A 14,502-nucleotide genomic window follows, 5' to 3' on the forward strand; every position below is an offset into this window, starting at 1 on the left:
TCATGTTTTATACAAATGTTTTAGACCAGCAATACTTTGCCTTGAGAATGAAGTGAATCAATTAACTACTAACACACACACAAACAAGAACAAAAAATCCTGTAATCCAATTAGAGTGCTGCAACACTTAGCAGGGTGGTCATGACCTGTTATTTCTTCAGTGTTGTCCTGAACTGATACATCATCATAATGAATCATCCCCCACAAAGGAGTGCCAAAAGGTCATTCTGCAATTATTCTGTTGTTTGCTGTAACACTCACAATTACTACATCTTCTCTCCATACATGCTCCTGACTTCACTGAAGAATAGCTGTAATTTATTTTCTCCCGAGCCCCCTCTTTCCCCTGTTATGGCTGTTGGCTAGAAGGCAATGGTGTATCCATCAGCCCCATATTTTCTACACAATAGCCTAAGGTAAGGCCAGAGCAAGCCAAATAACTTAAACCTCCCTCTGTCAAACCAGTCAGCCAGAACACAGAACTTTAAAAGGGGTCAAGATAATCCACTCCTGGAGATGACCTACCTTATATGAGTAGGCCTGACTCAAAGTTAGTCAAATTTGAAAAGCACTGGCAAAATAGAGTATCATGAAAACATGTTTTTCTGTTGTCTTGCCAGTACTAATACCCAGGTATATGCATAGTAATTACAAACAAAAAAGGCATATGTAATGCATCATGAAAAATTTCAAAGCCTATTTTTAATAGCCCAAATAAAATAGTGACTGTGAAAGCTTACGTGGTATATGCTTTCTAGTTTAATCCAACTTTATTTCTAATTGCTTTACTATGTTTAATTTCAAGAGTTCCAGGTAACTGCAGAGAAGTCTTAGAATTCCATAGAATTCTTGCTGCCCTCTGGAATTACCTGAGTCAAAGCTTCCATCAGGTTCCTCACCACCTGGTCTTGGTCCTCAGTTAATATTCTGTGGAGGGTGGCTCTCCTTTCACTATCCTTCTTCAGCATGAAAAACCCAGAATCTTTCTCTTCAGGTGAAGGAGGTGCACTGTGATCCTCAAAATGTTCATCTGGGATGCTGAATGAAAGACACATTGAAAAGAAACATTATAAAAACCTTCCCGATGCACGCATTCCCAATCTACTGCATAACAAAAATGTCAGGTAGCTCTTTACCTCAGAAAAAGGGACCGGATTCCCTTCCCATCTTTTTCTCCACAGGATTTGGCTCTTGTTTTGAAAGAGAATGGATCAATTTTTAATTCTGTATCAGGTGAGACAGAACCATATTCACTGCTGCTACTTGTATCTTCCACCAGAACAGGGACAGGTAAGGATATGCTCCGAAGATACTCTATTTGTATAAGAATATTCAGAAATTAGAATTTAATACAACCATCAGAGTTTCGAAAGTGAAGATTATTTTTTCAGAGGAGACAGAAAAACTCCAGCCTTCCCACACGCCAACACAAAATATTAGAAAAAAATTGTCAAAAAACTCCTAAAGCTTTTTTGTCTGGAATAGAGTTATCTTTCAGGTATGTTTTCATTCCTGATAGATGGAAATGCTGGGTTTCTTGCGAGTTCTCTCACAGAACTTCAACACTGAAGTGAACGTGCATCTCCTATCATGACTTCTAGCAGTAGGAAAATGTTTCTATAGGGTAAGTTGTCCAAGCACCTTCCGAGATCCTAATTTTATAGGTAAATATATATTTATATTTAATATAAGTATATATACTATAACATATATAAGATACATTTCTTCATCAGTTTAATTAACACATAATCGTTGACTAATAATAATAGACATGCAGTTAAGTCAGAACTTCTGGTTTTAAATCCAGAGCACACATTACCACTGCAGGAAACTACTCATATCTCTTTCACATGTGCACATTTCAAAATGTGCTTTGATACCAATTCAGCATGAAGGTAACTATGTGTGTGTTCAGTTCCTTCCCTCACTCTCCCAGTTCATTTCCTGAAAGAGATGAGTATCCTGTATTCTGGTGTGACAAGTGGTCTCAAACGCATTCAGTTTGTCAGTGATAGAATTTAGTCTAATAGAAATCTATGTTATCATTCTCCACAAACCTTGGCTGTGTGGCTACTATAAAGCAGCCACTGGTTTCCATCAAATGTCCCCATAAATGACAGCACAGCCCTTCAAGGCTGTATCACCCACCTGCCTGGCAAATCAAACCATAGTCTGGTAGAATTAAAAACAATAGTTCAGCTATGAATAATTAATTAGATGTTCCTAACAGAGAGAGGTCACTTATTTTCACAATTGTGACCACTTCTCTTTCCAACCTTTTAGTGTTGACAAATTATACCAGAATAAGTGATAACTACAGTATCTACACAGGTATGTTTTTGATGGAAAAGTAGGTCAAAACTTACCATTTGTGTTGGCTGAAAGGACTGTGCGAGAAAAGAAAAGAAAAAAAGAAAGTTAAATATGCTGAAATTAACTGAGAAAGTAAGCACAGTCTAAAGAGTAACTTCCCATTTTTATGGACTATCTCAATTCTCCCGGCTGCAGTCTCCAAAAGTGTAATTTATTGCAATTTAATTTTATTCTGAGGGGGTTGAAATCACATTAAAAGTGATCATCGACTATCATCTCCTTTACCTGATATTTTTCTTTCTTTAAGTACCATGCTAAAAATATACAGAAGATATTTTCCTAAGTATATATCCACACACAATAGAATATGTTATTACTGCTCTCAAAACTCCTTTGACATTTTCCATAATTTACAATACTACAGGAAATGAACATTTTCTGAAAATGGAATTTCATGAAACAAAAATAATGCAGTGTATGCACATTTGCTCTAGGACAAAGATTAATTTTGCTTATGTAGAAAACTCCACTGAGATTTAATAGCATGTTCTAAAAAAATATAATCTATATAAATATTCTTTCAATGAAAACGTACGCAAATTAAAAGAGAAGAAGAAAAGTTAAACATAAATCCAGCAACCATAAAAAGTGCCCAAAATCATAAACAGACTTTTAGAAACTTTATTAGAAATATTTATAGAAATTGTCTTCTGTGACAACATGATAACAGAATTCTGCTACAAGTTTTTCTGCAGTAAGATGATGGTACAGAAGCATTCACAGTGGATGGAGATCCACTGTGCTTATTTTAAAGACTAAATCAGCAGTTTCAGGAAACAGTACCATGGGCAAGAGGAAACTTCCAGATTGAATTTAGCAATGCTTACCTGAGAGCTTTGAAGGAGACTTTCTTTTCTTGCTTGAAACCTTCAAGAATTCGTCTATAAGTAGTTCATGAGCAAAAGCTCGTTTATCAGGATCTGGTTCAAAGCAACGCAGTATGAAAGCCTTGGCTTCTGCAGACATGGATTCAGGAATTTCTGGGTGTATTTTAAACATCCCCACCTGAGAAAAATAAAGGGAGAAACAGTAACCTAAACTGTTCTTCCCCCTAAACACTTAACAACACTTAACAATATCAAAAAACTGTTTAGATAGTAGAAGTGGTATATCATTCTCAGGTTTTAATATTAATTTTATACAACTAGTTTATTAGTTCAGAGAAAAAAACCCAAACTATTACTAACTGTATAAATAATTACATTTAAAAAATCCCACAGCTGCAAGTAGAGGCTCTTCACAAAGCAGAAAACTGCTTCTTTTTCTCAGTTTAGTGTTGTATTTTTCTTAAACACCAGCTGAATAGCTGCTATCTCTCTACTAATCTATTCAAAAATACACAGCACTCCCTCTCAGATGAATCAGATTTTTGTTCTTAACATCCTCACAATCCAAGCACTTCCTTTATCTCCCTTTCTTGCAACTTCTAATTCCTGCTTTTCCAAAACAGTCATCAGATTTCCTGTGTTTAGAAATACAACTCTGAGCTGTACAAGGAAGATGTCTGACCTTAAACATGGCTGCTTGTGGTTCTCCCAGCTCATAAAATGGGGGTTTCCCTGTAGCCATCTCAATGATTGTGCATCCCAGAGACCAGATGTCTGCAGCCTTCCCATAACCACGTGGCCCTTTATCTATGATCTCTGGTGCCATATACTGGAGGGTACCTGTTTAAAACACACTCTTTTTTGTTTACTTAGGTGTAATAATGCTGCAAATAGATAGCTAAAAGACAAGAGGAACAAAATGACTGAGGAGTGAGCAATATCAGAAGATTCAAAAAATCCCCCTTTATTATTCAAAATTCAAAAAATTTCCATATGCATTCTATATAAAACTCAAAATACAACTCAAGATATTAGTTGTGCTAAAAGCATTTGGTGTCTTTTACTGATCTGGAGATCGCTTTTCAATGCCAATGACAATTATTAAATGTTTCGATGAGCTTTGGATAAGAAATAGCTTTCATTTTTTTTTTATATCTTAAGATTAAAAAATGGGAAAGTACTCTGAATTGTACCCAGGGAGGAAAAGGAAGAGAAACCTGAAATCTTAACCTAAAAGAATAGGTGAGATGAACATTTTCTTCTGAAGTAAGGGGATCAATCTGACACATCATCCTGCAGTCTGTTCCTTTTACAGAAGCAATGGAAGAGCAAAGGATGGAATTAAAATAACAGTCACTTCTCATTTTACATAATTATTTAATGCAGTGCCACTGCATCATTTAACAACCAAATCAAATTATCAAGCAGGAGGAGGAGCAACTGAATGACAGGTACACGATTCTAGAGATGAAGTCAGGATGTCCAAGACAATCATGAAGGAAAAAGATCAGCAAGATGAAAAAGCCACGTGCACAAAGGAGACAGACTCAAATAAAGCACAGGAGAGACACAACTCTTCTGTTGTAGAGGACTTTGATGTCACATCCAAAACAGCATTTTCTTTGAACAGTGCATACAAGTAGAGTGTATAGCTTAAGATTATATATCCAAAAGTTATTCTTCCAGTAACCTTTTATACTGATTTGAAGTCAATGAAAGTTCAGCATCTGTGGATTCTGACCCTACATACACAGTTCGAGTGAGGATAAGAAAGTCTCCTCTGGGAACATACCAGTGAAGGTTTCAGTACAAGGATTGATTCCTGCAAGTCTCTTCGAAGTTCCAAAGTCTGAAATCTTTAACACTCCACTGTATGTGTTGATAAGCACGTTATCACCCTGAGGAAAAGAACATGCAGAGCAATTATTTTTCTCTGCAGACCCTTCATCTCTAAGACTTTTTGCATAACCTGTTTTTACAATGTACTATTTACTAAGTAAGTGACTTCTTAAGAGAGGAGATGAAAGAGAAATCAATAATGTTCCTGCCTTATGTAATCCCATTATCAAAAACTTAATCTCAAAGTGAATTTTCCCTCTTACCAGAAGGAATTGAGTTAAAGAATACTAAAAGACGAAAAAAGGCTTTTTTTTTTTTTAAACAAGCCAAACACTTTTTCATCTGCAATCTCCTTGGGAAAGAACCTGCTAATTATCCCATCCACAATGTTCTTCACTTCGATCAGATTTTATGAAAGTTCAGTTGTGTCTTTGAAAACAGAAAAAGAAGTATCTACTTTATCACATAGTAAGTTGCTATATGTGAATTTTTCTAAAATAAAAAAAACCCTAACGCATTTTGTTGGTGCAAATTGAAATCTTCAATGGTTCACCTACCTAACCCATGGTTCAGAACAGCAAAGAGCTTTCAGAAAAAAAGTTTTAAATTACAGGACAAATAAATGGCTATGCAGTTACATAATACTATCAGGCTTAATTCTCTGCAAATTCTTACCTTTATGTCTCGATGCACTATTTGATTATCATGGAGGTATTTTAATCCTTCAAGAATCTGCTTGGTGTAAAAGCCAATTGTCTGCTCATTATTTTTTAATGGTCCCCATTTTGATCGTAGAAGAGCAGAAAGACTGCCTATAATTTTAGAGAGCAAAAAGTGAGAATAACAATCCTCATTTTTATTAATGAGGATTAATAAAATCTTCTTTTTATTCCACTTTCTCCCCAAAGGAAAAAAGTAACAGCAAGCATCAATCCCAATCCAAGTGTAGACATCTCATCTACAACCAAAGTCCTCTCCTGTCAAATGCTTACTTGCATCACCACTGGCTGCGCAATTAAAGAGTCTCAGTATCTCCTGGGCAGTTTGTGAAGAACTGAAGCCCACGGGAAGGACTCACATTGGAGAAGTTAATGGGGGCTTGAAGGGACCCCATCCATGCTGGAGCAGGGTAAGGAAGTGAGGAGCCCTCCCCTTGAGGATGAAGGAGTGACAATTTTGATGAACTAACCACATTCCCCATCCCCCTGCACCACTGGTAGGAGAATGGAGAGAAAATCCTAAGTGAATTTAAGCCCAGAAAGAAGGGAGGGGTAGAGGGAATATATTTTTAAGATTTGGCTCTATTTCTCAGTACCCTACTCTGATTGGGTTGACAATGAATTAAATAAGTCTCCCCAAGTCAAGTCCATTTTGCCTGTGACGGTAACTGATGAGCGATCTCTCCCTGTCCTTAACCCATGAGCCTTGTGTTGCACTTTCTCTCCCCTATTCAGCTGAGGAGCAGAGTGACAGAGTAGCTTTGGTGAGCACCTGGGATCCAGCCAGGGTCAGTCCACCATGGATCTGTAGGTAAAAGGAGCTCACCTGCTATAGCAATGATCTGAGCTTTATCTGTAGCACACCATATCTAACCACTCAAGCAGTTTGAAGACACAGTTTTCTCTACTGATTTCAGAAAGGGACACTATAGAATATTACTCCTGTATGAAATATGTCACATGGCCCTATTACATGTTTTTATACTTTTAAAATGCTAAAAAAACAAACAAACCTATCAACCACCAAACCAGTCTCCCCCAAAACTTACCACCTGGCACCTGTTCCATGAATATTTTGATGAAGCCATTCTCACTAAGAGAACCTAAATACTGGACAATGTTCTTATGTTTGAGATGCTTATGCAAAGCTATTTCTTCATGCAGAGGTTGGGAGTACCTGGAAAGCAAAGAAGCAGTTTATTCTTCATCTTGGTGAAGAAAGCCTTGAAGCAGCTTACACTGAAAATGAGTATTTGTTAAATGAATTTAACAACACTGGTTGTGACCAGCACATACTAAAATATTATGTAATCATATGCAAATACAAATAGCATATACAAAATACATATAATATTGTGTATTCATACACACAAAATGTTACAAACATATATAGAGTGAAGGAAAAAATTTTCTGAAAAATAAACTCCACTCCAGACTAATTCCAAGAGAAAAAACAGTTTTGAAATTGGCTGGATTCATATTGGTGCCAAAGTAAACTAGTAAACTATAAAGATAGTTTAAAAAAGCTATTTAAATTTTAAATTTAAAACCATTTAAATTTTAAAGTAGAAGTCTTTGTTGAAAGTAAGATGGGGTATCAGAGTAAGAAAATAGAAATCATTAATGGAGAGATATTTTGAAGAACAGATCAAAACAATTTCACCAAATTCAATTTAGTCCAAGGCAAAGTATTTTTCAGAGAAATTTTTCAACAGCCTTTTAGCCAAGAAAGTTTCTGGAGTCAGGATCTTTCTCCAGTGTTGAGCACCACCAGAGCTCAGCAGCTGATGTGCTGTGATGTTATTAGGTCCAGCCTGACACTCTTCCAAACTTAGGCCTTCCCTTAATGCTTCCCTTGGAGATGGGTCAGCTGCCAGATTTTGTGTATTTTCTTTGTATTTCTGGCAAAATGTAGACAATATGCTGACAATCTGGTAGCTATCTTCTCTAAAGCACTAACATCTGTGGCAACACTTTCAGGGGAGCTGAAACAGATAAAGGACGCTGACCTCCTTCTGTCAGTTCGAATGTGAAAAGTAGTTGCAGCATTTGCAATTGAGGTTGCTATGGGAAAAGTACCTGTGACTTCCACTCCCTTTTAGCACAGGTAGCTATCACCTCTCCCTCAAAGAGCATCAAGCTGCTAATGGAGTCTGAACTCTTAAATAAGTGTAGGGAAAAGAAAAAAAAAGTGGTCGCCTGAAAATCCCACTGGAGAACAACTCTTGCAGAAAATAATTATTTGGTTAATGAAAAGTATGATTATGCAATTCTGAGTCTGTTTATTAAAAACTAATTTGAGTTTTGCCTTATCTCTCCACATGATTATAAAGATTCTGACATTGTTAGTCATACAGAAATGCAAAATCAAAGATTGTGTTCCCGAGTTCTGTTAATGAGATACTAATTCTGAGCAGCAAGACCATTGTAATTCTTCTTCCTGCACTTTTAAATAGCTGAGTTGAGACTCGAGCAACAAAATAATTTTGTAAATAAGATAAAGCCATAAGAAAATATTTCCCTAGAATGAAGCAGTTTTTGTTTTAGGACTTAATCACTAGAAGAATTTAAATGAACAAAAATATGAACAAAAATTCTAAATCATCATCATAGAATGGTTGGAGTTAGGGAGAGACTTTAAAGCTACAACCCTCCTGACATGGGCAGGGACATCTCTCACTAGACCAAGTTGCTCAAGCTGGCCTTGTCAGTCACTCTTCCCTTATCTGCCACTGCTGTAACCCTGTCACAGAAGGCCACCAGATTTGTTAGGTGTGATTTGCCCTTAGTGTTGCCGTGTCTGCTGTCACCAATCCCCTCATTATTTTCCATGTGCCTCAGCATAGTTTTAAAGATGACCTGTTCCATGACCACATTCAGCATAGAGGTGAAATGACTGACCTTTAGTTCCCTGGTCTTCCTTATTCCCTTTCTAAAAACGGAGTGTTTATCTCCCTTTTCCAGTCAGTGGGAACCCATGGATGTAACTCTTCAGGCCCCATGGACCTGTCCATGTTCAGGTTCCTCAGATGGCCTCAAACCTGATCTTCTACAGTGGGTGGTTTTTGATTCTCCCAAACCCTGCCTTTGCCTCCTGTGACTTGGGCAGTGTGGCTGGAGCACTTGTTGAAGACTAAAGCAGAAAAGCTTTAATGCCTCAATACCTCAGCCTCATAATACCCTGGATAACCAGGTCTCCCATTTCCTTCTGGAGAAGGTCCACATTTTCCCTAGCCTTCCTTTTATCTGTATGTACTTACAGAAGCTTTTCATCATGCCCTTGATATCCCTGGCCAGATTTAATTCTATTAGGTACTTTGGCTTTCCTAACCTGATCCTGGCTTCTCAGACAATAACCAATTTCTCTGTATTCCACCCAGGCTACATGTCCTTGCTTCCACCCTTTGTAGGCTTCCTTTTAGTATCTGAGTTTTCCAGGAGATGCTTGCTCCTTCAAGCAGCTGTACTGGCTTTTTTTCCTGATTTCCTCTTTGAATAGAGAATGTGTCTCTAGTCTAACATTTCCTGGTAAGTAAATAATTCAATAACTTTTAATCAACATATAGCAAAATTGAAGACTCACTGCTTTTTGCATAGAAATATTTTAATTTCCAGCCCTGCCTGACTCAGAATTTAAATATTTTTTAAAAATTCAAAAGGTGATAATTCTTATTTTTAAAATTATACAAATTAACTGCAACTTTTTTTTATTTCTATAGTCTTCTTTCAAAGTGTGAAAAGATCAGGTTACAATTAACCAGAAGTGAATTAATAAATTTTTCTTACTTTGCCATTAAAATAATTATACTTAAAATTCATTGTGGAAGCCTCTAAACGTTTAGATGAAAGACTAATAGCTTCCTAATAATATCTTCTGTGGTATGCTTTACACACTAAACCTGAAACCTTTTCCCTTGAAATGTCTTTTAAAATGAGTATTGGAGAAGAAAATGCTGGATTTTTTTCCTTTGAAGTAGTTTCTGCTGTATTCAGTCTATCTTTCTATTAATCACGTTTGTTAAAAGCGTATTTCCTGTAACATACAGAAAACTTGCAGCTATTTTGAGTGAACAGATTTTTTTGTGTAATAAGGCCATACTTTATGGGAAATTATGACATAGTTTGAAGTTCAATTTGGAATAACAATATAGAGGATGGAAGGATTTCCCTCTCTATAATCTAAGTTCTAGTACGTTTAAAAGAATATGAGAATAGAAATATTATTAGACCACATATCTATTTGAAGAGCCAAAAGATTTATAAGTGTTAATTTTTAAAAGTCAAAGAAAAAAAACAAGTCAGAACAGAATAACCAAAGGGAAGGCTTTAAGGCAGACCCATGAAAAAAAACTGAGCTAAACTTGATCACTTAATACAGTCAGTTTTACCTGAAAGCTCTTAACTTTATATTTCATATCACTTTTATCACAGTATTTGTGGAAATACATGTATACAAAATAGGATGACCTGGAAGTCTTCAGATACACAAATACTAATGACATTAAGTACCTGGTCCTTACATGGAAACCTTTATACAGGAGAGAGGGTTGCACAGACATACAGACACATTTTTCCTTTAAAAAAATAAAATTAACAAAGAGATAATTCCACATGATTTATTCTAATGTTATGAGGCTTCAAAACAAATGGTGCAAAAACAAGAAAGAAAAATATCTTCATCAACAATTCAGGCCCAGAATTTTAAAAGACTGCACAGATCATGAATTCCAATAGATCTTTTATGAGGATGTGCCTGAGTATGTCTAAGTAGATAGGGCTCATCACCAGGTGTTTGAGTGATAGTCTCCACTTCTTTTTTTTTTTTTTTTTTTTTAATTTGGTTTGGTTTGAATGAAAAAATACTAGTACCAAACCCAGCAAACATCTGAATTCTCAGTTGTGATCACAATCTACTCCATAATTTGGAAACATCTAGTTATAGAGAACACCACTATATACCACAGACAGGTAATTTATGGGCAGCTTTGCAGAAGAGGCACTCCTTGATCAACAGATTCCTTGACCACATTAGTGATGAAATCATGTAATGCACAAAATTTGGAATTAACCATCGTTACTATACCTGCTGTCTCTCTCTGGGATTTCTTTAATAGCAATTCTGACTTGATTGCTCAGATCTCGTCCTGCATATACGATGCCGTATGTTCCTTTCCCCAGAATGACTCGCTCACCATTCTCATCATACTCATAATCATACTGCAAAGCAAACAACACCAACGTGAAATGAAACAAAGGATAACATTTATTCCATCTGGCCCTGTGACCATAATTAAGGCATCTAGCAGCTTTCTGCAAAACACTGAGGATAAAGAACTAAAAACCACTTTAAGATATCAACTGGGATATGGTGCAGACACCTTTGTTTGCCCATGGCTTCTGAGGCAGGCTCTTCAGGGAAGTGCGTTAAGCTGAGCTTTGCTGTACCCGGTCAGCGCAGTTCCACCTCGTGTCTTTGAGAGCAGCACCCGCATCTCTGCCGGCAGGAGCTGCGCAACCAGAGCCGACAACAGAGGGCACTCACTGTGCGCCAGACACAGCCCGGCTCCCACTGGGCACAGGGAGCACGGCAGGACACTCCTCATCCCTCCCTGGGGCTCTCCTGACCTCCCCACGGCTCCCAAAACCAGCACAGCCTCAATCCTCGCACTGCCGGCTCTGCCAGCAGAACTGTGCCAATGGAGCTTAGTCAGCACTGCAGTGCATTAAGCGTGGTTTCAGATGAGTTTGAATTTCAAAGAGTTTAAGGCCAGCCCAAAAACATTTGTTAGAGAGATTACCTGATGTGTCCTCTTGTGTAACACAGAATTTCACAAGCTCACTCCTGTGCTAAACCCAGTAGCTTAGGCCTACTTAAAGTATAGTATATTTTTATTTTCTTCCATATAAAGATGGCTGTCCTTTTAATAAAAGAAAGAATCTGCTACTTCTTTTAGTAGTTTATTTCAGCAATTAATTATTCTCATGGTAAAGTCATGTCTCTTAATTAAATTTTTTTGTTGTCATTACTTAATTACATTTTTATTCAACAGATTAAAGAGACCATTAGCACATTGCTATTTTTCCTGTAAATATACTTATTCACTGTAATCAAGTCACCCACTGCTTTTCTTTTTGCTAAAATAAACAAACAGACACCCTAAGGTTCTCTATAGGTTTGGGTTTTGTTCTCTGCCACAAGTCACTCCAGTGGTTTCCCTTTGTCCAATCTCAGATTTCAGAGAGAGAACGTTATAAAATGTGTTATAAATGCCTTATAAAATGCCAACATCAAAACTGGGACAGAGGGCTGTCTGTATTCATTACACAGCACTGACTCTCTCAGTTATAGATGTCTCTAGAGCTTCAAGACAGCAGATTTTCATATGATAGGACAGGGGCTTAGGTATTCTATCCTGCTCCCTGCCACCCCAAAGGAAGCCTGAACACTTTAAGTGCTGCATTGCACCCGATAGCCCGGTACTCCCTCTGCAACTGTGTGTGTGTTCAGATAAAACGCCAGGTGAGAACACAGTGTAAACAGTGATTTCACTAATTAATTTCACTAATCCCTGGAAAAGGAATGAATAATTTACTTCAGTGAAGTGCTAGATTAGAAGCCCACAATTTTGTATGTTGGGAGAAAAAAAAGTCCAAATACCTCTAGAGAGTCTCCATCACATTCTCCTTCCTCTGTAGTCTTTCCCATTTCTTCAGTGATACTGTTCACCATGTCAAAAAATCTGTTAAAAAAAAAGAGGGAAAAAAAAGCAAACACATGCTTGAAACAGTAACTTGAGACAGTATAGGAACAAAGTAATGAAAGGACCAAGAGAGGGCACAAGTACAGTAATTATTATTTTATATAACTACATATTATGCACTAACAATGTATATATAAGTATATATAATCTACACAGTAAGTATAAATTCAGTGTATAAGTTTGCTTGTCAGAAGAAAAATTTTGTTTATATGGTGATTTAGCCATCAAAATCTGAAGTTTTTCTATTTCTCTTACATGTATAAAAATCCATTAAATCTGAAATTGTTAATAGAATTAGTATTTCAAAATCTACAGTTGGTTGAAATTCTCATCCTATACCACCATTTCTTTATGTCCATTGAAAGCACTGAAGCATCATCAGAAGTGCTGGGAAATCTTGCTACATTTGGAAGAGTTTTTGTAGTGTAGGAATTCTAGCTTCAAGTTTTCCCTTGAATGAAAAGGATATCTATTTCATTACCTTTCATTTAACAAATCCTATTATAAGTTATTTCTACCCTTTAGAAAGAAGGCAAATACAAAAACCATGTCATGCTAAGGTACTGCTTACTCATCTCTTAAGAAGAGCTTAGGTGTGAAGGGGAATGAACATAGTAAAAGAACCTATATGAACTGGGATGGATGAAGGAACAAGCTAGAGACTGGACTGTAAGGTGGATCCAGTCATTCATAGAGAGTACTGCAGTGATTTTTAGGCAAATTCGCAGCCATTTTATCTCAAAAATATTTCCTTTGGGAATGCTTCCAGTATCAATTCAACACCACAGCCTCAAGCTTATAGAGCAGAAACACAGCTTAGAGAACCTGGGACATCCCTAACCTCTGCCAAAATTCCTGAAGGGAGACAGGTACAATCTTACTTATGTAAACATATGCTAATGTAAAGGAAATGAAGTGTGCTTGTTTTTAATTGTAAATAAAAATGTATTTACAGTTACAGAGAAATCTTGGCCTGACTTTGTTCCTACTTCAGGAAGTCCTTCTTAAGTTGCTTTGTTGAATTGGGGGCACACACTTTTAGTAAGCCGTAATATGATACCTTTTACAAAACCAATCCCAGAAAGGTGTGTGTAAAAAATAATTAGATTTATAATTGTATTTGTTTCTAATGTTTGTCTGAGCTTGTTCTTTGATCCTTCATACATCAGATCTGCAGCGTATTAAGGTACACAGGGTGCTGTGCATTAAGCTTTCACACAAAAGACGCTGATCACTGAGGACACTCAGATCAACTTTCACCATAATTCTGAAACAGTCAGTCCCTGTTTCACATGCAGACACCATCTATCCCATCACAGCCCATGTTTTTTCTGAAATAACAGCAGTGACCCACCTTCTACAATGAAGTTCTGTGCAAAAGTAGATTTGAAAGTCATCCGAGTTGTGCAGCACATACAAGAAACAGCATCGTTCCTCAAACTTTGAAATGCTGAAAGAATGGCCAAGAAAGTTACTGGAAAGATTCATTTAGACTTTTACGAGCTTTGTCAAACCATACAGATAAACCCATTTAACATGGGAAAGAACCAGATTAAATCTGAGAATCCTAGTTTTTCCTTATTGTAAAATCACTCTCTGGTATCCTCCAAAGTTCACATTCTGATGTTTGCTATCATTCAGCTTGCCCCACTTGTCCACACATTGCCCAAGAAAGAGTAGGAGCAAAGAAATTAATAGGAATATTTCCATTGACTGTGACATTTTTGTCTTTAGTACATTTAGGCAAGGCCCTTAATTTTCACTCCTGCAACTAGAATGAAACATTCTTTCAGGATCATATCAGAAAGTTGGACTTTGAACTGAAATAATGAGTTCTTTGTGTTTTAGACATCAACCACAGCTCAATCTTGAAAAAATAATTTTTCTACTCGATTTCTCGTTAATTGGTACCTTGATAGTAATTTGGAAAAGTATTTTTAAATTAAGTGAGTATCCAAATATAAGGTGAATTACTTTATTACT

General features: G+C 36.8%; 1 protein-coding gene across 1 annotated transcript in view; it reads right to left on the reverse strand.

The window, feature by feature from the left end:
* The window catches only part of MAP3K5 (mitogen-activated protein kinase kinase kinase 5), a 97,919-nt gene that overhangs the window by 13,947 nt on the left and 69,470 nt on the right, over positions 1-14,502 (reverse strand). Inside the window, exons 13-23 of the mRNA XM_014879028.2 lie at positions 13,874-13,969; positions 12,417-12,498; positions 10,842-10,975; positions 6,808-6,935; positions 5,715-5,851; positions 4,993-5,098; positions 3,883-4,040; positions 3,201-3,378; positions 2,367-2,387; positions 1,137-1,314; positions 870-1,038 (exon numbers count right to left, since the gene is read on the reverse strand). Of these exons, the coding sequence (XP_014734514.2) occupies positions 870-1,038; positions 1,137-1,314; positions 2,367-2,387; positions 3,201-3,378; positions 3,883-4,040; positions 4,993-5,098; positions 5,715-5,851; positions 6,808-6,935; positions 10,842-10,975; positions 12,417-12,498; positions 13,874-13,969 (1,387 nt within the window). The remainder of the gene's footprint in view (positions 1-869; positions 1,039-1,136; positions 1,315-2,366; positions 2,388-3,200; positions 3,379-3,882; positions 4,041-4,992; positions 5,099-5,714; positions 5,852-6,807; positions 6,936-10,841; positions 10,976-12,416; positions 12,499-13,873; positions 13,970-14,502) is intronic.

Source organism: Sturnus vulgaris, chromosome 3 (assembly GCF_052056855.1).
Source record: "Sturnus vulgaris isolate bStuVul1 chromosome 3, bStuVul1.hap1, whole genome shotgun sequence".
Classification (NCBI taxonomy): Eukaryota; Metazoa; Chordata; class Aves; order Passeriformes; family Sturnidae; genus Sturnus; species Sturnus vulgaris.